The sequence below is a fragment of the Cyprinus carpio genome, chromosome B7 (assembly GCF_018340385.1).
Source record: "Cyprinus carpio isolate SPL01 chromosome B7, ASM1834038v1, whole genome shotgun sequence".
In the NCBI taxonomy this organism is placed as follows: domain Eukaryota; kingdom Metazoa; phylum Chordata; class Actinopteri; order Cypriniformes; family Cyprinidae; genus Cyprinus; species Cyprinus carpio.
In genome coordinates this window covers 22,342,752-22,369,474 of record NC_056603.1, presented here as the reverse complement: position 1 = coordinate 22,369,474, position 26,723 = coordinate 22,342,752, and the positions used below count along the sequence as shown (strand labels likewise).

Here is a 26,723-nt window from a genome sequence, read left to right as displayed (position 1 = left end):
AAGGTCTTAGGTTTTACCTCCTATGCCGCTTTCAATAAGTTTTTAAAATAGTCCTTGGTGCCAAATTGAGTCAAAAGCTTTTTTAAAGCTTCAATAAAGCATGCATATATTTTACCTTTATCTTGGTTAACATGTTTTTTAATTAGAGTATGTAATGTATAGATGTGGTCAGATGTAGCTACGGTAATTTGGTAAAAATCCAGTTTGACTTCTGCTCAGTACATTGTGTGTGGTGATGAAGTCTAATAGTCGAACATTTATTATGCTACAGAATAACTTTCCCAAGTTGCTGCTCACACAGATGCCTCTGTAGTTGTTAGGATCAAATTTACCTCTGTTTTTAAAGATTTTAAAGTTCTTTATCAGTAATTGTGAAATCTAATGGGTTTTGGTTATCTTTGATTGCTAATTCTAGTTTTCCCAATTGGTTGACTGTTTGGTTTTGTTTAAAGTTTGTGTCTGTTTGTACTTTATTAAACAATGTTTGGAAATGACTTTCCCATATTTCTCCGTTTTGGATTGCCAATTCTTCATGATCAGTTTTTTTCAGATTGTTCCAATTATTCCAAAACTGTTTTGTGTTCACGTTCTTTAAGTAATGACTGCACTTCACATGTCATCCAGGGTTTCTGGTTGGGAAACACCCGAATCATCAACAACAAACTGACTGTTATTAATAACACATTCTCCCATATCCACAGAAATAACCATGATCATATAGTATATAAGAATGGGAAAGACCTCCTGCAGCTCTGTCGAAGCCTGGGTCTGTATGTATATGATAACAGACATAGATCCTTCATCTCTCAGATCATTCACTAGAACTAACCTCTCTGTATGATCACAGTCAAATCACTGTGTATCTCAAAAAGACTGAAAATAACATTAACACAAAGCCCAGTATGCTGTATAACATCAGAAAACCATACAGATGGGCTGAAAACAGCGCTGAAGAATATCAGAAAGCACGTAGCAGCCAAAATATACAAGCGCTGATAGATAACTTTCTAAACAACACCTGCTCAAACTAATGAAGGTGTCAATCTTGCTGTCAAAGATTTAAATGACATATTTCAAAAATCAGCAAAACAATCCAAATTGAAAACAAAACACGTCAGCAGCGTCATACGTCAGCAGCGCCACTGAACACGCTCACAACAGACCCGGAAGAGAAGACAATGCTGAATAAGTCTTAATTTTTGTTATTTTTGGACCAAAATGTATTTTTGATGCTTCAACTAATTCTAACGAACCCTCTGATGTCACATGGACTACTTTGATGATGTTTACCTTTCTGGACATGGACAGTATACCGTACATACATTTTTAATGGAGGATCAGAAAGCTCTCGGACTAATCTAAAATATCTTAAACGATGTTCCGAAGATGAACGGAGGTCTTACGGTCTGGAACGACATGAGGGTGACTCATTAATGATATAATTTTAATATCTGGGTGAACTGTCTGTACACTTTATGCATCAAAACTTCAAACAAATGCACAAAATAATATGTCAGGTGAAATGACCATATCTGGCTTCTAAATGTGAAAAACTATATCCGCAGTAATACATGTGCAATAATATACACTATATGTCAATTGTGCAATACTATATCTAGTCACTAAATCTCTACAGGTACTCACTCCATTTAAATTGTACCTTTGTTTAAACATACTGTGCATATCAATGTGAAGGCCAATGTGCAATACTATAAATGGTCACTTTACTCAGATTGCTCAATGTGAATATCACGACTCAGTCACTTGTTGTATTTATTTGTGAAATTGTACTGTACGGTCTTATAGTCTAATTTATTGTCTATGGTTATATGTTTGTTTTTCTAACACCAGTCAGGAGCAGTGCTACTAATTTTGTTGTATGCAGAAAAATACAATGACAATAAAGGTGTTCAATTCAATTCAATGTATTTGCTCCCTTGTGTGTCGGTGAAGTCCGGCTGTAGTCCTGTTCTTGCGTTCAGGTCTCCACAGATGAGCACGTTTCCCTGGGCCTGGAAATGGCTCGTCTCTTCATCTACAGTAATGTGGAGAACGTGTCTTCGCTGAAGTAGGCGGACTCTGATGGCGGGATGTATATGGCACACAGGTATATATCTTTTCTGGATGGGACCATTTCTTTGTGGATTCTAATCCAGGTGTAGTATTTGCATTGCTTTACTCACTCTCTCTCTCTCTGTGTGTGTGTGCGTGCGCGCGCGCGCATGTGCGGTGCGACTGGGAGGAGTGCGTGAGTGTTTGAATGAGTGGCGGCTTGTTTGAGTGAGATTTCATTCCTTTTTTTCTTTACTACTTTGAAAAGTTAGTTTTGTTTAGTTTGCTGTCATTTGTAATTAGTTGGGGGTTGTGAAAATGCCGGCAGATTCTGATGGGTTTGCTACCTTAACAGCCCGGCATGGTTGTAAATGTTTGCCGGATGAAACAATCACTGTTGAAGACTGTTCGGCTGCTATTAGTAGCGAAATAGGTGCTCGGAATATTCTGTCGGCATCTAGAATGAACAAAGCTGTCGTTGTGTTTGTGAAGGAAGAGTCTATGGTCCACCATTTAGTGGAAGTTGGTTTATCTGTTGGTGATGTTTTCTTGCCTGTTTTGCCGCTGTCGAGCCCTTCAAAGAGGGTAACTCTTTCCAATGTGCCTCCGTTCATTTCAAACGATTCACTTGAGCGATAGCTGCTTAGCCGTAAATGATGATGCATATTAAAATGATCCCTATCTTGGTGTTAAAAATCCAGATTTAAAACACGTTATGTCTTTTAGACGTCAAACTGCTATTGAATGCAGAATTTCAACGCTTGGACGTGTCGGCGAAATTGACTTTGGCAGGTAAAGATTATACAGTTTTTATCAGCACGGAGTCACTTAAATGCTTTTCTTTTGGGGTCATCGGAAATACAAAATTGAAATGTAGCTACTAATAATAAGGTGACTGAACAAAATGAGCCTAAAACCCCCCCGGAGCAAGTGGCTCCTGCCATGGAAAATGGTAATCAGGATGGCAGAGATAAAACTGATCAGCGGGCTGAATCGGATTCATTGTTTAAAGATGATGAAAATCCAAAAGAGGATGCAGTGATCAGTCATGCTGAGAATGCGGGAGAGTGTTCACTGAACGCTAATGTTCGCATTGCGGCGATCGGTGCTGAGACCGTCGCTGCGGGGAACAGTGACTCAGAGCGCTCCAGGGAGCCAGATGAGCTCGTGGGAGTCAAAGAGTCTCGGGACGCGCAAGCATCTGTTGGCCTTTCACAGGTCGATGTGAGAGGTGAGGCTCAGTTCATAGATATAAACTCTGACAGTGAGGAATCTGATATTGTGGATTATTTCACCGATGTCAGCTAACAAGGAAGTTCTGCGGAGAAAAAACGCAGTTTGCAAATGTTATTTGACAGATGTTGACAAATGTTATTTGACAAAAGGCAGATGTTATTTTGTTGCAAGAAACGCATACAGTTCGGCAAAATCAAGCACAGTGGTAATGGTGATTGGAAAGGTAGGGTTGTATTGAGTCATGGTGCAAACCTTAGTGCAGGTATTGCCATCCTTTTTTCTCCATGTGTTAGTATGCAGCCAGATGTGGTTGAAATAATACCTGGTCGGATTTTGAGAGCTGATATTGTTTTTGGTGATAATCATTTTTCTTTTATTAATGTGTATGGGCCGAATGTTGGTCAAGAACGCATCTCATTTTTCAAAACACTTTCTGATGCTTTATTAAAGTGTCCTCAGGGAAATATTGTTATACTTGGTGGACATTTTAATTGTACTGTTAATTCACATTTGGATAGGAATCATGATGAACCTCACCATTCTTCTGCTGAGATTTTAAAGAAAGTAATTAATGAACATAATTTAATTGATGTGTGGAGGGAGGCCTTTCCTGGGGTCAGACAGTACATATGGTTAAAAGCTAATTCTAATATTATGTCAGGAGCTAGGTTTGACCGTTTTTATGTTAAAAAGGGCAATTGGGGTAGGTTTTTTAGTAGTTCGATTTCACCATCTTTTCTGTCAGATCATCACTATGTATCTATTGTAGTATCTGTTTCTCTTTCTAAATCCTTTCTGCCAGCAGTATACTGCACATAGTGCTGGAATGCTCAAAGCAAGAATGAAGTCCCTTGCCCAAGTTATCCTTGGGCAAAGCAGTGACCGTACCCACAATAATTCAACTTTCATTGACTCTGTTGCAAATGATAAACTCCTTTTGAAGAATTTATTGGTGGAACAAGGAAGAGCAGCCCTTCTAAAACCCACAGCTGAATGACATGGATGCTCCTACAAAAAGCCAAGGGAACAGAAGATTTTTCATCAGTTAAAAATACCAGGTGGCGGAATTATAACAGATCAATGGGAAATTCAATCTTATGCTCTTTCTTTTTATGAGGATTTATACCGTTCAGAATTATGTGACAATGCAGTAACTGATGAACTTTTATGTGACCTATCCAAATTAACAGAAGAAGAACATTGGACAGGCCTTTGACTTTTGGAGAGATTTCACAAGTTGTTCAGGAAATGTGTTCTGTGTTCTGGATTGGACGGGCTCTCAGCAGAATTTTTAAAATCCTTCTGGATTCTACTAGGACAAGATATGTGTGTATGAAGTTTTTCTTGAATGCATCGATCAAGGGACCCTTCCTTTGAGTCGTCGAAGGGGAATTCTAAAATTAATTCCAAAAAAGGGGGATCTTGGGTGCCTAAAGAATTGGCGGCCGGTATCACTGATATGTGTTGATTTTAAGATTTTATCCAAATCTTTGACTAATAGACTTACGAAATATAATATGGCATCAGTCATTCATATGGACCAAACATTTTGTGTCCCCAAAAGGACAATTTTTGATAACCTGTTTTTGACGAGGGATATGATTACAGTGGCAAAAATGCACAATTTGGACATTGGGTTGCTTTCATTGGATCAAGAAAATGCGTTTGACAGGGTTGATCACCAGTATTTATTTAAAACTCTGGAGGCTTTTGGTTTTGGTCCTTATTTTGTATCTCATTAAAATGTTATATAATGAAGTTTATAGTATGTTGAAGATTAATGGTTCCTTAACCAGGCCTTTCTCTGTGTCCAGGGAAATAAGGCAAGGGTGTCCTCTCTCTGGTCTTCTGTATGCAATTTCTATTGAGCCTTTATTAGTCTCACTTTGGAGGCAGCTAAGTGGTTTTAATAATCTTAGTGACCCCAGTGTAGATTCAGTTAAACTTACAGCATATGCTGATGATATAACAGTAGTTATAAAAGGCTCAGAAGATGTTACAAGTTTGATTTCTTCCTTAAATAAATATCAGCAAGCTTCATCTGCACGCATTAATTGGGAGAAATGTCCATCCTTGCTATTGGGTGACTGGCAGGCTACAGGACCCCCTAGGCTGCTGCAGCAATGCAGATGGGCCAGAGATTGTTTTAGAATCCTTGGTTTATATTTTGGGACTAATAGCATTACAGAAAAGAACTGGGAAGGGTTAGCAGACAAGGTAATTCTTAGAATTCAGAAGTGGCAATGGATTCTTCCACATCTCTCTTTTAGGGGGAGATGCCTGGTTATTAACAATTTAGCAGCTTCAATGTTATGGCATACATTTACTGAATTACATCCTCCTAAGGATTTACTTTCTGGAGTTCAAAAAGCATTTGTTAATTTTTTTGGGGGATGGCTGCCATTGGCTTTCTCCAGGTATCCTTTATCTGCCTGTGGCAGAGGGAGGACAAGGACTAATACATTTGGAATCTAAAGTCTTGGCAATGAGGTTACAAACATTACAAAAACTTCTGTATAGTCCAGATCCTTTGTCTTGGGGTAGGTTTGGATTATATATACGCAAGAATATTGAAGGATTTGGTCTTTGATAAACAGTTGTTCTTAATGCAGAAGACCTTGGTGGGGAACGTGCATTCTTTACCTTTCAGTTTTTATTTAGGAGTGATAAAATCTTGGAATTGTTTTAAAATATTGAGACATGAAGATGTACATTATGGTGTTTCAGAACCTCTTTTTAAATCCCCTTTTTCAGTTATCAGTAAATGTGTCATCATCTTTAGTCATTAAATGTTTGAAGGCTGGGGTAACAAGAGTCATGGACTTGATTGATTTAAAGAATGGCAAATGGAGAACTGTACATGCAATTGCGGATCAAGTTGGAATAAGTTCAGTAAGAATTGTGGAGAGATTAATTAGGGATCTTAAGTCATCTTTCCCTCAGACTTTCATTTCCTTTATTAATAATGTTCTTCTGAATGGTTTTATTTCTCAGACCTTTCCTGAGTTCGAGGTAGTTCCTAAAGTTTGGGAATCTGATTATAATAGTCAGACAAAATTGCTGAAAGGTTATAGTGCTTTGGTATTTCATTGTATTGGGAAAAAAAGGTTATACCATGTTTGTGTCAAATCTGTACATTTGGGTCAATTGAAGCAAAGACCAGATACGAAATGGAGGTCTTGCCTTTCTATTTCAGATGAGATTTATCCATCAAAGAGGTTGCTATATAAGCCTCCTATCTCTAAGAGATGTGGGGATATTCAGTGGAGGATACTACATTGTATTATAGCCACAAACTCTTGTGTGTCCAAGATTAACCAGGCTGTTTTACCAGTATGTCCTTTTTGTAATGCTCTTGACAATGCTTTGTAATGCTCTTGACATTGTTTTTCATATGTTTTGTGAGTGTTTTAGACTTAACTCCAATACTTCAAATAATGAGAAAATTATTGTAAGATTGGGTTTTACATTTACCAACAGTCTATTTATTCTGATCCACCACGAACTGACATGTGGGATCAGGGGTGACTAAGATGGGGGTCGAAAAGAAGTGGCTCTTGAGGTTGGTAAAACAGCCTCTGCTGTTTCGGACCACCTGAACGTAATTCTGGGGGAGGTCAAGGCGGTCAGAGGTGCGGCTAGTTGGCTGAAGTTGCAAATGAAACTAAGATAGAAGTTGGCGAATCCCAGAAACCGCTGTAGGGCCTTACGGAAATCTGGACTTGACCAATCTATCACAGCCTTAACCTTGTCAGGATCCATGCGCACTCCCTCAGAAGAGATGTTACCTAGGAAAGAAACAGACGGTGCATGAAAAAATGCATTTCTCCGCCTTAACAAAAAGCCCATTCTCTAGCAACCTCTGAAGCACTCGCCTGATGTGTTGAACGTGTTCCTGGAGAGACAAAAAAAAAAAAAAAAAAAAAAAAAAAAAAAAAAAAAAAAAACCACACACCTCATCCAGGTAAACATGAATCGATCTACCATGTCTCTCAACACGTCACTCACGAGTGCCTGAAAAACCGCTGGGGAGTTGGAAAACCGAAGGGTATAACCAAATATTCAAAATGCCCTCTGGGGGTGTTAAAAGCAGTTTTCCATTCATCCCCCTTCCTGATGTGAACCAAATGATAAGCGTTATGTAAATCCAATTTTGTGAAAATGGATGCTCCTTGCAACCTCTCGAAAGCTGAAGACATCAATGGCAAAGGATACGTATTCTTCACCGTGATGTTGTTCAGCTCTCAGTAGTCAATACAAGGTTGCAGAGAACCATCCTTCCCAACAAAAAAAGAACCCCGCCCCCCCAGGAGAAGAGGAAGGTCAGATGAACCCCGTTGCTAGAGAATCAGAAATATATTTCTCCATGGCCTCCCTCTCAGGAATAGAAAGAGAGTAAAGTTTGTCTTTAGATGGGGACTTACCTGATAATAACTCTATGGCACAGTCATAGGGATGATGCGGAGGAAGAGAAGCAGCGCGAGACTTACTGAACACCTCCTTCAGGTCCAGGTACTCCACGGGCATGTTTGACAGAACCACTGCCTTCTCCTGAAACACAGAAACAGACATGGACGAACAAGCAGACACCAGACAGGACTCGTGACAGTGCTCGCTCCACATAGTGACGGAGTTAGAGCCCCAATCCACCCGAGGGTTATGTCTCACGAGCCAAGGATGGCTCTCTGTGTGATTGCCAGAGGTGATGAGGGTTATGGGACCAGTAAGTGTGTGTGATGTTGGGGAGCTCCTGACCATTGAGAACATTGACAGATCTGGTGGGAGAGAAGCGTGATAGGGAGTCTTAACTGGTGAGTCGGATGTGCGTCAATAAAATTATCCTTCGCTCCAGAGTTCAGGAGTGCCTGACAGGGGTAGGTTTCGTTGTCCCATCTCAGTCTCACCGGAAGCAGAGTAGACGATGAGGACTTCCCGGCGGAGATCCCACCCGATACTAGCCTCACCTTTACTACCGGGCCTGCTCTTTTACCGGGCAAGAGTGTAAGAAATGTCCAAAGCCACCACAGTAAAGACAGAGTCCCTGGGACCTCCGCCTCTCTCTCCTCCCGGGACAACCGAGCTCTCCCCACCTGCATGGGTTTGTGATCGACGTCGGGACCGACCGTGTTCTCAGTCCTGTGGTCTCGAACTCCAGTGCTTCAGGGAGTGCGTGTAGATCGGGCATGTTGCTCCAACTGATTAATGCGAGCATCCACCCGTAGAGCCAAGTCAATTAATCCATTGAGTCTAGGTGGTAAATCCAGCATATAAATCCCACTGAACACGGTCGGCCATCCCATGCAGGTACATATCCCACTGCGCCTCCTCGTTCCACTTGCACTCAGCTGCCAGCGTGCGGAATTCGATCGAGTAGTCCGCCACGGAATAGTCACCCTGTCTCAGAGCTGCGAGTCTTCTGGCAGCCTCTTTGCCGGCTACCGCTTGGTCAAAGACCCTCTTCATCTCCGTGGTGAGTGCGTGGAATGAGGCGCAACATGAGTCCCGGTTCTCCCACACCACCGTTTCCCACAAGGCTGCCCATCCCTAAAGCAGCGTGAGGACAAAAGCCACCTTAGACTCCTCTGTCTCGAATGTTCAGGGCTGCAATGAGAAATTCATAGAACATCTGGTAAGGAATGCTCTACAGAAGTTCGGCTCACCGGCAGAACTCTTGGGGACGGGTAGGCGGGGCTCTTAGCGCTGACTCGTCTCTGGTACGGTGCGGGGAACAGTCGGTGTGGGCGGCACAGCGGGAATGCGAAGTAGTTGGATCTACTAGGTGAGCTCAGATACCTGCATCACAAGTGCTTGAACTGCACATCCGGTGTTGGTAATGCTCTCCTGCTGCTTATCCATCCGAGAGATGCTGTGGTGGATGAAATCCGCCAGCGAGGTTGAGCTTGCTGCTTCCATGAATGGTCAGATCGTTCTGTAACGACAAAAAGGAGCAGAAGCAATAGCAAGTGCAAGGAGTCTTTAATGAACAAAGTTCACACAGAACGTCAGAGAACAACAGAGCCACACAATAGATACTGGGCAGATCTCTCACAGCCAAGACTCGGGTCCGGAACCAGACAGCAGGAGACCATGATGCAGGGACTGAGACGGGCGATCCTGAGGTGAGTACGGAGGTGAAGATCCCATGGTGAAACAGGAGACAACAAACTAAAGACCAGGCACACACATGGGACACTGCAACAACGATCTGACAAACACAAGACGAGAGACAGGGCAATAAATAGTGAGCCGGAATGACTCACAGCTGCCGCTGATGGTCTAATCAGCGGTCACGCCCACATGAAACAATCAGTGATAACAAGACACACACCTGACCCTACCCACACAAGATCAAAATGAGACAACGGTTCTCATTTGATTGCTCATTTGATTGAGACAAGATCTGTTTGATTGCTAAATAAAAATACCACCACTATATGTAGCAATTAGTAAATTTTTTATACTGATGTTTGATATTTATCTAAACTAACAGAAAACATGAATATTTCTTGAGAAAAATGCTTTAAACTGTCAAATTTCCATGACACAGTCAGTACTTAAATAGCTGTTTTATAATAGTGCATTTGCCAAATTATGATCCACTGTAAAATATAATTCTCTGACAAAGACATCTTACAAACATATTACCAAGTGTACGTTCAACCTGTTCTGTCCTACTGTCCTTATTGTGCAATCAAAATCATGATATATGTGTATGCCTCCATAAAATGAATAAGACAATCAGCAGTACTTGATATAACCCATTTCCAACTAAATCATATGCAGACTCACTGTGATGATTGTACAACAGAATGTACATCAGACTGAAATTATTTCAGTGGCATCTTCTGGCTGCTATACAAAAACCACTGCATCCCTTATCTGTAGATTTATAACTTTTGTGGTCTTACACATCATAGATTAATCTCACCAATACATCTACATCGGTCTGAATCCATTCAAATCTTTTCATACAATATTATATCAAATACCTCCCTTATTCTATTGTTTATTTATTCAGTTTCTAGATTACTTTGCATTTTTATATATGCCTGTGTTGACCGTCTGTATGTTATTTTTTGTCTGTCTGTATGCAATTTCACCAAATTATTTACTTTTTCAGCAGTTTGGTTTTCTTTGGATTGATAATGGCTGTTTGAAACACAAGCAATAATCAATGTATAGAGTTAAAAGAACTCATAGGACAGTTTTTTTTATCTTGAGACTGATTGTTATAATTACTTACAACTGAAGAAAAGCAGAGAAAGTGGGCAAGAGTTTCACATAGTTTGGTCAGTAGACACAGAGCTATTGTTGTGGAAAACATGCATCACTGAGCAAACTCCAAGGCTTGTGTATCTGAAACACTTGCTGCTGATTTGGAGACAAACATGCTGTATCACGAGTTAGCTACAAAAAGAAAGGAGGAAATTCCCTTTTCCTGTGTTCTTTGCACAGAAAAATGAGAACTTTTAAGTCATGCAAGGTATTTTCCATATTGTCTATTTCATTTTCTCTCTTTGAAATAGGATCTGCACTGGCTTGTAGACAAAGATAAGTAAAAACAAACAAACTGAATTTGATATCAGCATGATGTTATATTGATGTTAAATACTTGTTTTGAGAGTTTCAGAGAATATGTAGGCTATATAGCTATTCAACAGCACCATAAATTCACATCTAACTTTATTTGCTATACCAAGCTTATTTCTTGGGACGTTTATGAAATAATTGACTGCATAGATGGAGCTGAAGGTTTCATCTATGATACTTTGAAAAAAAAAAAAAAAAAAAACGATCAGATAAAGGGATTTTAGACAGGATGCCAAGGAGACAGGATGTTATGCAATTATTGCATTATTTCGGACGTGCTTTGATGTCTGCAGCCACAGTCTATGCAGAGTCTTTTTCTTTTCATTTATGTATTGCCAGGTTGAAGCTATTCTCCCTTTTGAGACAGATGCAACCCAATTTCCACTTGTAGGTTCTTTTATCACTTTCCTTTAGTCCACGGAAGATGTTAGATATCTAGGCTACGTGGATTAACTGTTATTTTGAATCGGTCATTTTCCGTGAGTTTTGAACTTGAACTTTTTTGAACTTTTTTTGAACTTGTTGGCAAAAGGAGTTGAACCAAACATTTGATTTTCAAGTTGAGAGGGAATTAGCTGAATGACTGAAATAAATATGTAAAAGTTCTCTGAACGCTTTTAATCCAGCGCACTGCTGCACGAATGACATGATGTTGAGAACGCATGCGCAGGAGGATTTGGTGGAAAAACGTGATCTAATGGTAACGCGCAACATGCAAGTTTGTTTTTGTAAAAAACATCAGTTTAATAAAAACATAATAAGTAATTTATAATTCAAATAAATTATTAAAGCATTGGCATTTTATAAAATATACGTACCTACTAAAACTGTTTGGTATTAAGCGTGTTGCTATACTCATCTGCCAATCTAATGTAATATACTGGCTATTGCTTGACTATTGCTTGGTCTAAAAACCTGGGCCAGTTTAATTTTCCTTTTACTACACGTTACAAGATGTTGAGTAGTTAGTAGCCTACTCTTGCTTCTTTTTTGTGCTTTGTTGTGTTGAGCTACACAAAATAATCCAGAACATTTGAATGTATGAATAAACCAATGGTAAGATAATATGAAATTATAAAATGATATTGACCGTGTTAATCATAAATGTAATGTGACGCAGGGCATGGGCAGGTTAATAGATAATAAACTTAGCTGACTGTCATGTCAACAAAACTGACTCATCAGAAAAAAGTGTTCATAGGTCAGAAGGCTTTAAAGCAGCATTGACCTGTACTGAGGTCAGGTGCACCATCACCTACTGAGAAGTTATGATGGTTAATATATAAACAAACAGGAAAGACTTCACATTTTGATTGTTAAAAAGATTGAAGAGTTCAATATGTTGTCAAGTATGCTGTAGAATGCAAATAATGTCTGGTATTTCTTTTATTAAAGAATTGCTAAAGTTATTTAGTGCCCTTCATGTTGCTGAGAGAAATCAAAGCTTTAGAGTGTGACAGTTTGTTGTTAAAATTTGTATTCATAGAAACTGTAACTTGTTTTGACCTTAATTGTGGTGACTGACACTCATCAACAGTACCATAACATCTGTGTAAAAAGTAGGTGGAAGAGTCTTCTTGATGTCTTTGCCTTCTCACCCAGAGTCAGTTTGCTTAGGGCTGTTATAAAATGAATGGTTTATTTCACAGGCTAAAAAAAAAGACTGGATTTGCAGCATCCGAAAGGTGGTGAGAGAGACAGAGGAGGAGTGTCAAGACCTCTGCTCATGTTAACCTTTGAGCCTGATAAAATAGTGATGTAACTCAGCGTCAGGATATGAAAGCACGTTGCTGCTAGAGTATCAAGGCATTCGTGGTGAGCCTGACAAATACATTGTCCAGTACATAGACAAAGACAGCAGGTAAAGGGTAAGAAGCTTTAACTACTATCAATATATTAATATTACTGTTTCTATTCATTCAAGAGATTATATTTCATGTTTCCTCAAGTTCACGTTAAGTTCTTGAATAATAACCTGCAGAAACTGAACAATGAGGAAATCTACAGAGAAACAGAATGTGGAAGGAGTTTCTTTTGTAAGTAAGATGCTGACTGTATATTTTACTTTTCTTGTGTCAAAACATTTGTCCTCTAATGAGATATTTTTGACTCTCATTTTTTTGTTGTTGACTCAAAATCCCTTTTATTTTATGATATCCATATCCCTTTGTTTTTCTCTCTTATTGTGGAGAAACAGAGAAGAGATAGTGCTTCAGTCATGAGTGCTTTTCCTGAAGGTCCTCCGGTTCTAGATTACAGGGAACCAGAACCTCCTCCTAAGAAACACAAGTACCAGCAAAGCTTGAAAACCCTCATCCCATTCCGTTTTGGCTCAAAGTAAGACATTCACCACATTTCTCAACATATTATAAGCATATTACATTTTTTTTTTTTTTATCAATAATGAAAGTGATCTGTCAGTTTTTCTTTTTTTTAATCAACAAGTCTGTCATTCATATATAATTTCCGAAAAATATACATTTTCAAACTTTTTACAGCTCACACCCAGTCGATGATGCTGGTTTCTTCTCCTTCACATCATTTGCATGGATGTCACCCATGATGTGGAAGCTCTTTAGGAATCGGTTAGATGAGGACTCACTTTTTCTCTCACCTCATGATGGAGCCCACACCAATGGAGAAAGGTACAAACAATTAAGCAAATTCTTCATAAGCTTTCCATTCGAATCTTAACTTAGTTTAGGAAGTCTCTGCAGAATGAGTATCCAGTGTAGCACTTGGCGAACATGAAACCACAAGTCATTGTCTGATGTTTTTTAATATATCCAGGTTGAGTCTAGGAAACGGATTTGTGGGGAAATGGATTATGTTAAAAAAACGATTGTGATGTCTGTTCTGTTCAGGCTTCAAAGACTGTGGGATGAGGAAGTTGCCCATGTGGGTCTAGAGAAGGCATCTCTTCCTGCAGTGGTCATGCGTTTCCAGAAGACAAGATTTATAGTGGCATTCTTCGTCTCTGTCCTGTTTGCTTTTGGGGCATTTGTTGGTCCGGTATGTATAATAACCTAGAAGTACACGGCATCATTTAGTTGAAAAATGAATGAAACATATAACATGTTCCTTATAGTGCTCTATATTTTATATTGAAGATAATCCCCTTTTGAGGGACCCACTTGCAAAAAATTTAGTAGCAACTGTATATTTCCATGTATAAACTTTGTGAGAAAAAAGTAAAGTTGTTTCTTTAAATAATTTATATTGTCATTGTACTAAAGGCAAATTATCTATGAAGTCGAATGAAATAGTTCTAATTAAATTGGAAAACCTCTGATCTAGTGTGCATGATTTCTTATAAGCTGTGTTTTTTTGTTGTTTTGCTACACATCATGGATCTGTTTTGAATGTTATTTTTTTTTTTATACATTTTATATACCTTCCAGTCTATTTTAGTAAATGAAATCCTGAGCTACATTGAGCAGCCTGGGTCATCTACAGAGTTGCGTGGCATCGGTTTGTGTGTGGCCCTGTTCGTGGGTGAATTTAGCAAGGCATTTTTTGCATCGCTCCTGTGGGCTGTGAACCTGCGCACCGCTGTGAGAGTGAAGGGAGCTTTCTCAATGCTCGCTTTCAAGAAAATCATCTCTCTCAGGAGTCTAACCAGCATTAGTATAGGAGAGGTAAGCTATTGATTGCTGATTCAGCAGTGAATATTTGATAGATTTATTTGTTTATTTATTTATTTGGATAAAAGCGTCTGCTAAATGTCTAAATGTAATGTAAATGTAAATGTATTTGTAGGGAATTACTTAAATGACATTCAATACAAATAGAGCTTGTTGTGTTAATGCTTTGTTTCTCTATGGTGTAGACGATAAACGTGTTGACGGGTGATGGCTATCGGATGTTTGAAGCAATCATGTTTGGAACTTTTCTGCTGTGTGTTCCATTCCTGCTGATCATATGTATCATATATGCCTGCGCCATTCTGGGATACACAGCACTTATTGGAATTCTGGTCTACTTGATCTTCCTACCAATACAGGTGTTCTAGTCTTTTCTGTAATGTGTTTTGAGCTCTGCATTTGATATTTCCTCATCTCAGTAATGTTTTGTTGATTTTCCCTGTGTGTCTGTATGTGTGCGCTGTAGTTTTCAATCGCCAGGCTGATCGGTGTGTTTAGACGGCGGGCTGTATCTGTGACAGACAGACGTGTTCGAACTATGAATGAAGTTCTGACTTGCATCAAACTTATTAAGATGTATGCGTGGGAGGAGTCTTTTGAAAAAACAGTTTCAGGTTGTCCATCCATTTTATTTTATTTTCTCATGACTCTGTGGAATGCACTAGACATTCCATTTTCTCTCATTTATTCCTACCTTATTTTTTCAAACCTAGATATCAGGAAAACGGAGAAGTTGCTATTGCAAAAGGCTGGTTATGTTCAGAGTTTAAACTCTTCCTTTACAACAATAGTTCCCACACTAGCAACCATCCTCACCTTCATTGTCCACACTTCTCTGAAACTGCCTCTTCTACCTTCTACTGTAAGTGCAAAAACAAAAATATGCTTATATTCTGCTAAATAAATGAATAAATAGGCACTACCAGTCAGAAAGTTTGGTGGCAGAAAGAAATGAAAACTTTTATTACTTTTTAATTCAATGCGTTTTTTTTTTTTTTTTTTTACTTTATTAAAGAATTCTGAAAAATAGCAAAAATAGCACCAAATCATATATTACAATGATTTCTGAAGGATCATGTGACACTGACTGGAGTAATGGCTGCTGAAAATTCAGCTTTGCCATCACAGGAATAAATTCCATTTTAAAATATTTTTTAATAGAAATAAAACTTATATTGTCCTGTATTTTTGATCAAATAAATGCTGACTTGTTTTAAAAACATATAATCTTACTGACCCCAGTGGACTTCTGGTACTGTAGATGTAAATTTGAGTATTTTAACTTCATTGCTTTTATACTATTGAGTTAACTCTAACCATTTTTTCTCCACAGGCCTACACTATCATTGCTGTGTTTAACTGCATGAGGATGTCTATGGGCTTGTTGCCATTTTCTGTTAAAGCGGTGGCTGAGGGTAAAGTGGCTCTCACTAGACTCAAGGTTGGACTCTTTAACGTTTCTCTCATTTATCCAAAGATAATTATCTCTCCTTTGTAATTAACTGTTGTTGAAAAGGTATTCTCTTTTGTCCCTGTGATTTTGTATCTTTAGCCCTATTACCTGCTCTAATCTTGTATAAGTTCAGGACATATTGAGGAAGATTTAAATATTGTTCATACAAGTGACTACAAGTGTGTAGGAAACATATTTCCAGAGTATTTTACACACGCTGTAGTTGATACTTTGACACATGTCGATTATGTCTGTTACACTGAATGAACATTTTGAACGGTCCTGATTTTTCTCAGCAGTACAATGCAAATAACCAAACATTTACTGCTTGCATCTCTACAGAAACTTATGTTGGTACAGAACCCCAAAGGTTATCTCACACAGGATAAGAATATGGATTTAGCGCTGGCCGTGGAACAGGCCTCATTCTCCTGGAGCCTGCCAGAAGCCATGAACTCCACCGAGAAGCCAAAAGATCCCTCTGAAAATGCCGACTTCAAACCTTCACTCAGAAACATCAGCTTCACTCTTTCAAAGGTGTGATATTACTATATTATATGGGATGTTATGACATTCCAATAGTTGATAAACATTCAGGATGTGTTCTAGCACTACAACAGAGTCTAATGAATCTCTCTGTTCATTTATAGGGAAGTCTGCTTGGGGTGTGTGGCAATGTTGGAAGTGGAAAAACATCTCTGATTTCAAGTATTCTTGAGCAGGTGTGGTGCCTATGTCTTTTCTGCATCCTGGCGAACAGTTTCACATATGATGTGGTGAGGCGTGACTGACAGTATAATTATTTATTCCTGCAGATGCATCTTCTGAGCGGGTCTGTGTCAGCTAATGGAACATTAGCATATGTTTCCCAGCAAGCCTGGATATTCCACGGGACTGTAAAGGACAATATCCTCATGGGAGAACCATTTGACCAAACCAGGTGAAATTTTAAACATCAAAGACTAAACAGGTCAAAGACTTTGGCCAACAGTTACATTTTTGTTTTTTTGAAAAGTGTCAGTAGAGTTCACTTCTGCTCAGTAAACTTTACAATCCAAATCAGGCAGTGCGGTTTCCAAAGTTTAACTAAACCACAAAGCCACATCTGAAGTTATATTATGACATTTTACTGGAGGCCAAATGCCAGCAGCAAGTCTATCATGTCAGCATCTTTATTGGCCAGAAGAGGAGAGATTAATGTAGTGGAAGATTTAAAATGGTAAACGCAGCACTAAACTGAACTTACTGAAACTGAAGAAAAAGTACAGTCATGTCTTAAAGCAATGAAATTATTCACGACCACAGCCTTTCACCTTATATTTTGTCATGGGTTTTCAGCTACTACAATAAATCTTGATAAAACCTCTACAGCCTGATCTACATGAAAGGTAAAAGAGAAACCTTCATGAAGATATAGTGATTAAAGGTCATTCAGATCTAATTTGATAAGCATGTATTATACAAATTTAACTGATATACAAATAAAAGCATCCCACAGTCTTGGCAAAATATTGCAGCCAAAAAAGATCAATTGTCTGTTGTCAACATTGTAGCAATGTATGTAGCACAGCTCACACAGAATCACTTTTAAACCAAGAAGGTTTCTCTTGGTTAACAAGGTGAATCTGCATGACCAACCTGATCCTGTTGCAAAATCTGCGTAGAGAAGTCTTTCACCCTCAAACTAAATATCAGATTGTGTGGACACTTGAAATGACTGGATTCCACCAGCAAAAAATTGCCAAACAGTGGTAAATGTGAGCACTCTTAGTCTCTTTAGAGCTAAATATTAGGCGGTGGGATTGCAAGACAGACAGAAGAAGATTAGTTTAGTATGAAACTCGACATTATTTCACTGAACAGCTAAATTTAGTGAGCAGGTCTCCGACATACACAGTTTAGACACCACTAACCCATTCATCTTGAAATTACAAATATAGCAAGTATTAATTTACCCCAGTGTCAGTCCTGTCATTCTAGGAAGATGTCCCTCACCTTTCTAACACATGTGATTTACCAGATCCTGTTTTAGTGCCAAGAAGACAATGAACCGCTTTATGGTGTTTTTTTATTGCTTGTAATGACTTTTATTGGATGGGGTAAATTTCTGGCTATGGTCACAGTCTTAGCTGCTTTATAATCAATGTAAAATTGTTGTTGAACATTGATCCTTTATACTGAATTGCTGCATCCTAAAAAATGTGGTATGTGCTTGCTGTGTTTTAGATATGCCAGAGTTATTTATGCCTGCTCTCTGAAACCTGATCTGGCAATACTTCCATATGGAGACCAGACAGAGGTCTGTTTCCACATTTTACCAACATACAGTACTCTAATTAGATACTAATACATTAGTATTGTAGTACTATGGAATTCAGTTATATAGCAAAGGAGGATGATAATATTACTTATGTGTGTGTGTCTAGATTGGAGAGCGAGGTATTAATCTTTCAGGTGGTCAGAAGCAGAGGGTCAGTTTGGCCAGGGCAGTGTATTCTAACAGAGACATCTTCCTTTTGGATGATCCTCTGTCTGCTGTTGATGCTCATGTTGGGAAGCACATATTTGAAGAATGCATCAAGAAAGAGCTGAAGGGCAAATCAGTCATTCTGGTCACTCATCAACTGCAGGTAAGCCACTCTAACATTATGCTATTATATCTTGTTCATTGGCTTTGCAGGCCTCTTTTCTCTTCGAAAGATTTGAACTGTTAGTGGAGTAAATATTTGCTCCTACCAGGGAACATCTAGATATGATTTCCAGTAGCTTCTGAAAACATGAAAATATCAGGGAATTTTAAGTGGTTTTTGTGGAAAAGTCAAGGTCATCAGTAAAATATTAAGTCATTTTATTATCTAATAAAAAAAGCTAAAAATGCTAAAAATAAAGATATTTTTTTAAAGTAATACAAAAACCAGGCCAGTTTCTAACAATGTTTATTATTCTAGTTTTTATCTAAAATACTTAATTGACCAGTTATAGCTCTTGTGTAAAACTAAATCTGCTTCAAAAAATGATTTTAGATAAATAAACCTAATTAAACAATGTTTTTTGTCAAACAGATGTTTCAGAGATTAAGGGCTGTAGTTGTATGTATGTATGTAAAGTTAATATATAACCGCTGTCGTGAAAGAAGATACAATATAAAACATGCATGGAAATGCACATAAACCTTGATGATTAATTAGTGTTGTCGTAATACATTTAATGTATAACCTCCTCGGGTTGGGAAAACGGTCATCTAAGCCTGCCTCACCGGTTATGTAATGGCAGTAACACATTTTATTTCACATGCATTCCCAAAATTCCTCATAAGAGAAAGCTCAAACCTTTTGTTGACTCATGTCACACAGCATGTCTTAGCAACAGTGTGAGTCAGTGTGACTCAGCACAGCTGCCTTTAATGTGCAATTCTACAGAATGATCTGAGAATCATAACTTTTAATAAGTTATTCCCAGATTTATTGCGTGCTCATCTCAACCGATGTCATCAGCTGCTCCTCTCTGTTGTGTTTGCAGTATTTGGAGTTTTGTGATCAGGTGTTGCTGTTGGATAATGGTGAGATAAAGGAGGCAGGGACTCACAGTGAATTGATGAAATCTAAAGCCCGCTACGCTCACCTCATTAACAACTTCCAGCTGGAACAGAGCAATGTAACCACTCTCACTTACTCCTCTCAATTGCTTTATCAATGAAATAGGCCATTAAAATAAACATATGTTGACATGTACCAGTTTCAAATACTAAGCAAAAACAAAATCTGAGAACATAATGACTTGTGTGTCACAAAATTTCTTCTTAATTTTCATTTTTGGATCATATAGGAAGATTCAGAGTCCGATTCCAAAACACATACCGAACACAATGACTCTAAACAGACCAATACAGATGAGCCCAAAGTCAACGGAATCGAAAACCCAGGTTAGTGGTTAAATATGTCATTAACAAGAGTTAAAAGAATCTACTTCTCTTTCATTTTGGATCCCTTTAGAAGAGCAACAACAAATCAAACTGGCCAAGTCTAAAAAATTAATAGCTATTTACTACCGTCTATTGATAAACTATTATTTTCATTATAAACTGCAGTGAATCTTATTATAATTTCCTTGAGATTATTTGATTTTGTAATAAATTACAATAAATAAATGAATGCATATAAGTATTTCTACATGTTTTACAAGAAATATAATTAATAGCTGAATGTGATTAAAAATTACATTCGAAAAGACTGTCTAAACAAAGCATCGTGGCTTCCATATAAATTCAAAGTTTAGCATGAAAATTTTTAATTCAGCATTGTGTTTTACAGATAGATATAAGGCTGGAGGATTGTGCCAAATTTGTTTTCACGTGACTTGATCGCTGTAGGAGACGTTACAGTTTAAATATGCAGTCCCTACACCTGCTAAATATCATTAAATGTAATGAATAATTATTTTGATAAAACAGACATCTGCTTAAAACATCTGTATTTCTGTTCTCTTGATAGCTTTCGATATGTCTGATGAGAAACATGTAACAAATGAAATACCCAACGACTCCACGGAAACAAAAGGTAGAGAAATGAACACAATCACAATATAATCAAGAAAAAATCCATTATATTCATACTGGTTAGCTTTGACTCACACAAAAGGTCTGTATGTGTTACAGGGAAAAAGGATCAGTTAGTAACACGAGAAGTATCGCTTGAAGGTTCAGTTACGTGGAGGACTTACCACGAATACTGCAAAGCTGCTGGAGGTTTTTTTCTTCTTTCTCCACCTCTGTCTCTTTGTACTTTATAAATGCTGTTAACACTCTTTCTAATTTATACCTTTATCTCTGTCTATATATCTTTGTAGGGTATATACTGCTGTTCATTGTTATTCTTTTCTTCATTCTTCTCGTGGGATCGACTGTTTTCAGCAGTTGGTGGCTGAGTTTCTGGTTAGAACAGGGATCAGGGGTAAATACATACACGCACACACACACACACACACACACACACACACACACACACACACACACACACACACACACACACACACACACACACACACACACACACACAAATTCAAGACCTTACCATCTTACTATCAAATCACTGTTTTCTCTCTCTTTTCTTATAGAACAGTAGTAGTAATTCATCAAGCAGTGGTAATATCTCTGAGAATCCAGACCTGCCATTCTACCAGATGATTTATGGCATTATTATTGTTGTTATGGTACTGCTGTGTATTGCCAAGGGCTACACCTTCACTAAAGTCACTTTGCGTGCTTCTTCCAAACTGCATGACACCATGTTCAAACGGGTACGACATATTATCAGCAGATCAACCCCCCCCACTAATATATTAGTGATATAGTAGATTAATTAACTATGATTCATTTTATGATTCCTGTACTGTTTTTTTTTTTTTTTTTTTTTTATTTAGATTAGACTTTTAATTTATTGTTATTGCTTCATGGCAAAGGAACTCGTTTTTATAATGTGAGTGATCAAGTTTAAGTTGAAGTGATCAAGCATTGTGCTACTATTTATTCTGTAAAATGAGAACTGCAGCATTTTGATACCATGTGACTGTACTTTTCATCAGATCCTCGGAAGCCCAATGAGTTTCTTCGACACAACTCCAACTGGCCGCCTGGTGAACCGCTTCAGTAAAGACCAAGATGAGGTTGATGCAGTTTTGCCTTTCAACATGGAGAACTTTTTGCAGTTCTGTCTGATCGTCACTTTCACCATTCTCACCATCTGCGTAGTGTTCCCATACCTCCTGATCGCCGTGGGAGTTCTCGCAATCATCTTTGCCACAATCCTATAGTGAGACATAAACATTAAACCTTAACATCATAAGATCAGGTTTCGTTTTTTTCCAGAAGTAGAATACAGTTACAATCACTGATCCACCAAACAGGTTTCAATGGCATAAAATATGCAAACCATCTGTGTTTTCTCTTTGCCCTAGTGTTTTCCAAAGGAGTATTCGTCAGATGAAGAGGATGGAGAACGTGAGTCGTTCTCCCTGGATCTCTCTCACCACCTCTACCATACAGGGACTCAGCACCATCCATGCCTATGACAAAAGAAAGCAGTACATTGAACAGTAAGATAGTAGCCTCAATATATTTAGATATTAGATATTCATTTATATTAGAAAATATTTTAGAGAGACATACAGTGCTTGGAAACATGTTGTGGTACTTGAAAAATGAATATGAAACTCATGAATCATATCACAGAATGACTCAGTAATTATTCAGCATACCTAAGCAATAGCAGGCAAGCATAAGTGTTAATATTTAGACCAACAACATGATTACAAGTGGAATATTGCTTTTATGCAACAGTCCAGTTCATACTGCAAACCGAAATTGAATTGTAACTTACATTTTAGACACAATATTGTCAGTTACTTCATCTGTTTCTGCTCCACCTAAGAAACCAGAACAGAATGAGTGTTTTTTTAAACTCAAATCAGTTGAGTCAATGACTCAAAGACAGCTGTGTGTTGCCACCTACTGGTGAAATGATGAAAGACCCACTGCTGCTGTTGGACTGGATAAGGCCAAATAGATTCAGGGACCAGAACTAACTGTTGTATAATTTGAAATAACATTAAGGCCATAAGATCTATGGCTTTTGAAGAGAACTCAGAAGAAAAAGTCATCACCATTTGTTTAGTCCAACTGATTGTATGTTGACTTCACATTAAATAAATGTAGAAAGCAAACCAATGAATTGAAAGTCATGAATTGTTTGTGTGTTTCCAATGACAGGTTTAAGATGCTGAGTGACACCAACTCAAACCACTTCATGCTGTTTAATTGTGGAACTCGCTGGCTGTCATTTTGGTTAGACTTCCTGTCCGCTACTGTTACTCTGATTGTGGCACTTTTTGTAGTGCTCAGCTCCAATGAGACCATAAGCCCTTCTCAGAAGGGCCTGGCCTTGTCTTACACAATACAGGTAACTCTCACAGTAGGTTAACAAATGAAAGTTTATGTCAAATTCAACTAGATGTCTGAGCACGTTTCTTGCATTTCTGTCATTGCAGTTGACAGGAATCCTTCAGTTTGTGGTGAGATTGTCCACCGAGGTGGAGGCAAAGTTTACCAGTGTAGAGAGACTGCTTGAGTATATTACGGTCAGAGACTTAGAGACTTAAAAACTTAAGTTTACCTCAGTATATCATACATTCATATTCAGTTTAGAAGATGGTTTTGATTTCTTATCCCTGTGTGCTGTAGAATTGTGTATCAGAGGGTCCACGAAGTGTGAAGGATGCGAATACTTCCTCCGGCTGGCCACAGGAGGGCACTATTACCTTTCAAAAATACAGTATGAGATACAGGGACAACACGCCCATAGTCCTCAATAATCTCCACATAAATATTAAACCAGGGGAAAAAGTCGGCATTGTGGGACGCACTGGCTCTGGTGAGAGAGAATGTATTATGTTTTATTCAAAGCTTAATTTATGTTTTAATTTTTAAATTTGAAGCTTAATTTTCTCCTGTTATTGTTAATATTGACAGTTAATATTGAGTTAATGTTGACAGTTACCTGGGTTAAGTTCAAAAATAAAAAGTCGTGATATGTACTATAATATGTTGTTGCCTTGATAAAATGCAGATTGCGAATATCAGTAAAGGCATTTGCACTATGAATGAGGATGTTCTGCCAGATCTTTCTGAAACTGATCACTCGTTGACCCTCTCTTTCTGATTCAGGGAAGTCCTCTCTGGGTGTGGCATTGTTCCGTTTGGCAGAGCCGGCTGAGGGCACTATATTTATAGATAATGTGGACATCTGCAAGCTGGGGTTGAGAGATCTTCGCAGCCGACTCTCCGTCATACCACAGGATCCTGTCCTCTTCATCGGCACTGTCAGGTGACCTCTCACCTTTCAACTCTTCCACTCTTCTACTATCTTATTCACAACTGGTACTTATTCTACCAGTGAATCTCCTCGCTTAAAATTACTTGAAACTGAAATGGGCAACAGTTATTGTGAGACATCACAATTGCAAAAACCTATTTGCAATTACAAGGATTATACAGATATGAAAAATAAACTGGCAGTTATCTTTGATACTCAAAACCGCGATCTACATATTGTGTGTGTATTGTAATCTTGTACATTTTGTGGTCACTATAGAAATAGTCACTATATTTGGCATGAACCAGAAATTGTTACTGTTGTAAATCCAAGTAAAATGGCTTCTCAAATGGACAAAAAAGGGTAGGGCTTGATTTTGTCCATCTGGAATTTATTTGGATTGTTGCTGTCTGGTTACTGGACAACTTTTTTGAAGAGCAACACTGCTCTTCGCTGATGACGTGCACCATATCGTGTCATCAGCGAAGAGCAGGGTTGCTCTTCAAAAAAGTTGTCCAGTGTTATTTTAGTATTATTGATATGGTACCCTCTCAGAAAAACATGCACAAAAGCTGTCATTGGGGTGGTACCCTTTAACAATGTACTAATATACACTTCAGGTACTAATATGTAACTTTAAGGAGTGAATACAGTACAAAGGGGTACCCTTTGGAAGGGTACTACTCCAGTGATAGCTTTTTTACTCTTATTTCTATAAGTGTATTTTTAATAATATTTTTAAATAGTTTTAGTTGTATATTTTCTTTGTTTTCCATTTTAGATAAATGCCTAGTTAGTAACTTTTGCTCTGGTTTTGTCATTTTATTATATATATATATATATATATATATATATATATATATATATATATATATATATATATATATATATATATATATATATATATATATATATATCCATATCATTTTCATTAATTTTTGTGTTAGTTGTAATTATTAGTACAGTTAGTTATTAGTACACCAAGTTAAACTTAATGAAAATGAGAAAAGTTGCCTTGGCAAAAAAGCCGAAAATAAAATAAAAAATAATGATTTGCACAGCTAAATTATTTATGATAAACACCGCAACATTCCATAAAAAAAGAAGAATTGTTGATTTAGATTTGATGGTGACTTCAGTTTGTGTGGTTACTTTATACAGGTATAACCTGGACCCCTTTAACAACTACAAAGATGAGGAGCTCTGGCTTGCTTTAGAAAAGACCTTCATGAAGGACACGGTAAAGACTTGAATGAGGCCTACAAGCGATACATGTTTTACATGGCAGAAAATAGCTCGGATACTCACACTTTTTCAGCTACAGGCTTCCGAAGTTTCAAACTTGATGAACAATACCTTTTTGTATAAGTATTTGGCATTTTATCAATTGCCACTTTAACTCCATTCACTCATTATGATAAAGTTAGCTTTCAGGTGATCCGTGGGGTGCCACGATTTCATTGTGATTTCAACAGTCACGGTTTCTACTAGGAGCAGCTCAAACATCATTAAGTTAATCTAGCCTTTTATGTGAGGATATGATTTATTGAGAGAGCAAAGAAAAATCACAATATAAGAGTGGGCATGTTAGTTTGAGCTGCACTATAGTGATGAAACATAGACGTAACATCTGCTTAAATTCCTCTCAGTACCTTTCAGACTTTGGGCCATGGTAACATAAAAAAGAATAGAGAAACAGCAATAGACTATAATAGTTAAAGAATATAAAAGAAACGCTCAGGCATTCAGGTGTTAAATCATCCACACCTCTCTTTCTCTCTCTCGTGCAGATTGCTAAGCTGCCAGAGAAGTTGCACTCTCCAGTAGTGGAGAATGGAGAGAACTTCTCGGTCGGAGAGCGGCAGCTCATGTGTATGGCCAGAGCGCTCCTCCGCAATTCAAAAGTAAAAGCACAAACACACTCAGAATACCCTCGAAAATATTCCTTGCTCTTGATGTGTCTGATAAAATTTGTTTTTACAGATCATTCTACTGGACGAGGCGACAGCTTCTATAGACTCGGAGACTGACAGCATGATCCAGCACACCATCAGAGATGGTTTCCAACACTGCACTATGCTCACAATCGCCCACAGAATCAACACGGTATTGGAGAGTGACCGCATACTCGTCATGGACCAGGGCAAGGTAATCCACTGCTTCTTATATATAAGTTGACTTATTCTACATACATCACAGCATCATTAAATAAGCCTACTTCTATGTTTTTCTCCAGGTGGTTGAGTTTGATCCACCACAGGACTTGATACAGAGGCCGAACTCTTTATTTGCATCACTTCTAGCAGCAGCTAATCAAGTGAACTCATGAAGCACTCACATACTCATATAGACCTTGACAAACTGGAGGGGGAGGGGGCGGGGGCAATTGTTTTTCTAAAGGGGACCTCAGTAAGAGAGGGAAGAGGGACAGGGACACAGAACTTTTTAACATTAGTAAGTAAAAACATTGCACTTTTTTATTTGTGCTTCACATTATTAATGTAATTTTCTTGTAAAACTTCAGAGGGCTCTGCACATTTTTGTTCATGTGCTTTATATGTCTTCTTTATATATTGTATCTTACCAACTCTGTATTTTGAAAGCTATTTACTTGTAGCCACAGCACTTACAGACTAAGCTTTAAATGTTTGCTCATTTTTCATAGGTTCATCAAATGTATATATTTAAAATATTTATTTGATTTTTATATGAATGAAACAGATATCAAAGGACAACAAATGCACAAATAAAGCCTTGTTTCTCTCTTGTAAGCTTGTATTTCACTTTATAGCATAAGTACATAAGTACATTTCATTTATGCTTGGAGAATGTTCTAGTTGAGTCAGTGTGTGTGTGTGTGTGTGTGTGTGTGTGTGTATTTCT

At 38.0% G+C, this 26,723-nt stretch overlaps 1 protein-coding gene across 7 annotated transcripts; it reads left to right on the top strand.

The window, feature by feature from the left end:
* Positions 1 to 1,972: 1,972 nt before the first annotated feature.
* On the top strand, positions 1,973 to 26,611 carry LOC109092859 (ATP-binding cassette sub-family C member 12-like). 7 transcript variants are annotated; one of them, XM_042727911.1, is made up of 32 exons: positions 1,973 to 2,107; positions 12,528 to 12,746; positions 12,860 to 12,914; positions 13,070 to 13,215; positions 13,377 to 13,523; positions 13,743 to 13,890; positions 14,280 to 14,516; positions 14,708 to 14,881; positions 14,989 to 15,136; positions 15,236 to 15,384; positions 15,856 to 15,963; positions 16,318 to 16,512; positions 16,626 to 16,697; positions 16,791 to 16,915; positions 18,202 to 18,274; positions 18,402 to 18,605; positions 19,495 to 19,629; positions 19,801 to 19,897; positions 20,466 to 20,531; positions 20,630 to 20,719; positions 20,821 to 20,924; positions 21,088 to 21,270; positions 21,556 to 21,782; positions 21,928 to 22,065; positions 22,739 to 22,928; positions 23,017 to 23,106; positions 23,210 to 23,399; positions 23,693 to 23,852; positions 25,002 to 25,080; positions 25,631 to 25,744; positions 25,824 to 25,988; positions 26,077 to 26,611. In XM_042727911.1, the coding sequence occupies exons 3-32, from the start codon at positions 12,870 to 12,872 to the stop codon at positions 26,167 to 26,169; spliced, it is 4,092 nt and encodes a 1,363-aa protein (XP_042583845.1). In that variant the 5' UTR covers positions 1,973 to 2,107; positions 12,528 to 12,746; positions 12,860 to 12,869; the 3' UTR covers positions 26,170 to 26,611. The 7 variants fall into 7 exon arrangements, with proteins under 7 accessions (XP_042583845.1, XP_042583844.1, XP_042583846.1 ...); XM_042727910.1 differs by lacking the exon at positions 1,973 to 2,107 and adding an exon at positions 2,207 to 2,280; XM_042727912.1 differs by lacking the exon at positions 1,973 to 2,107 and adding an exon at positions 10,672 to 10,771.
* Positions 26,612 to 26,723: the final 112 nt, after the last annotated feature.

Bases quoted from the DNA above. Each gene is read 5' to 3' on its own strand.
- LOC109092859 (XM_042727911.1), top strand. From the start codon at position 12,870: ATGAGGAAATCTACAGAGAAACAGAATGTGGAAGGAGTTTCTTTT. The intron at 13,524-13,742 runs GTACAAACAATT...TGTTCTGTTCAG, and splicing joins GCCCACACCAATGGAGAAAG to GCTTCAAAGACTGTGGGATG. The intron at 21,783-21,927 runs GTGAGACATAAA...TCTTTGCCCTAG, and splicing joins ATCTTTGCCACAATCCTATA to TGTTTTCCAAAGGAGTATTC.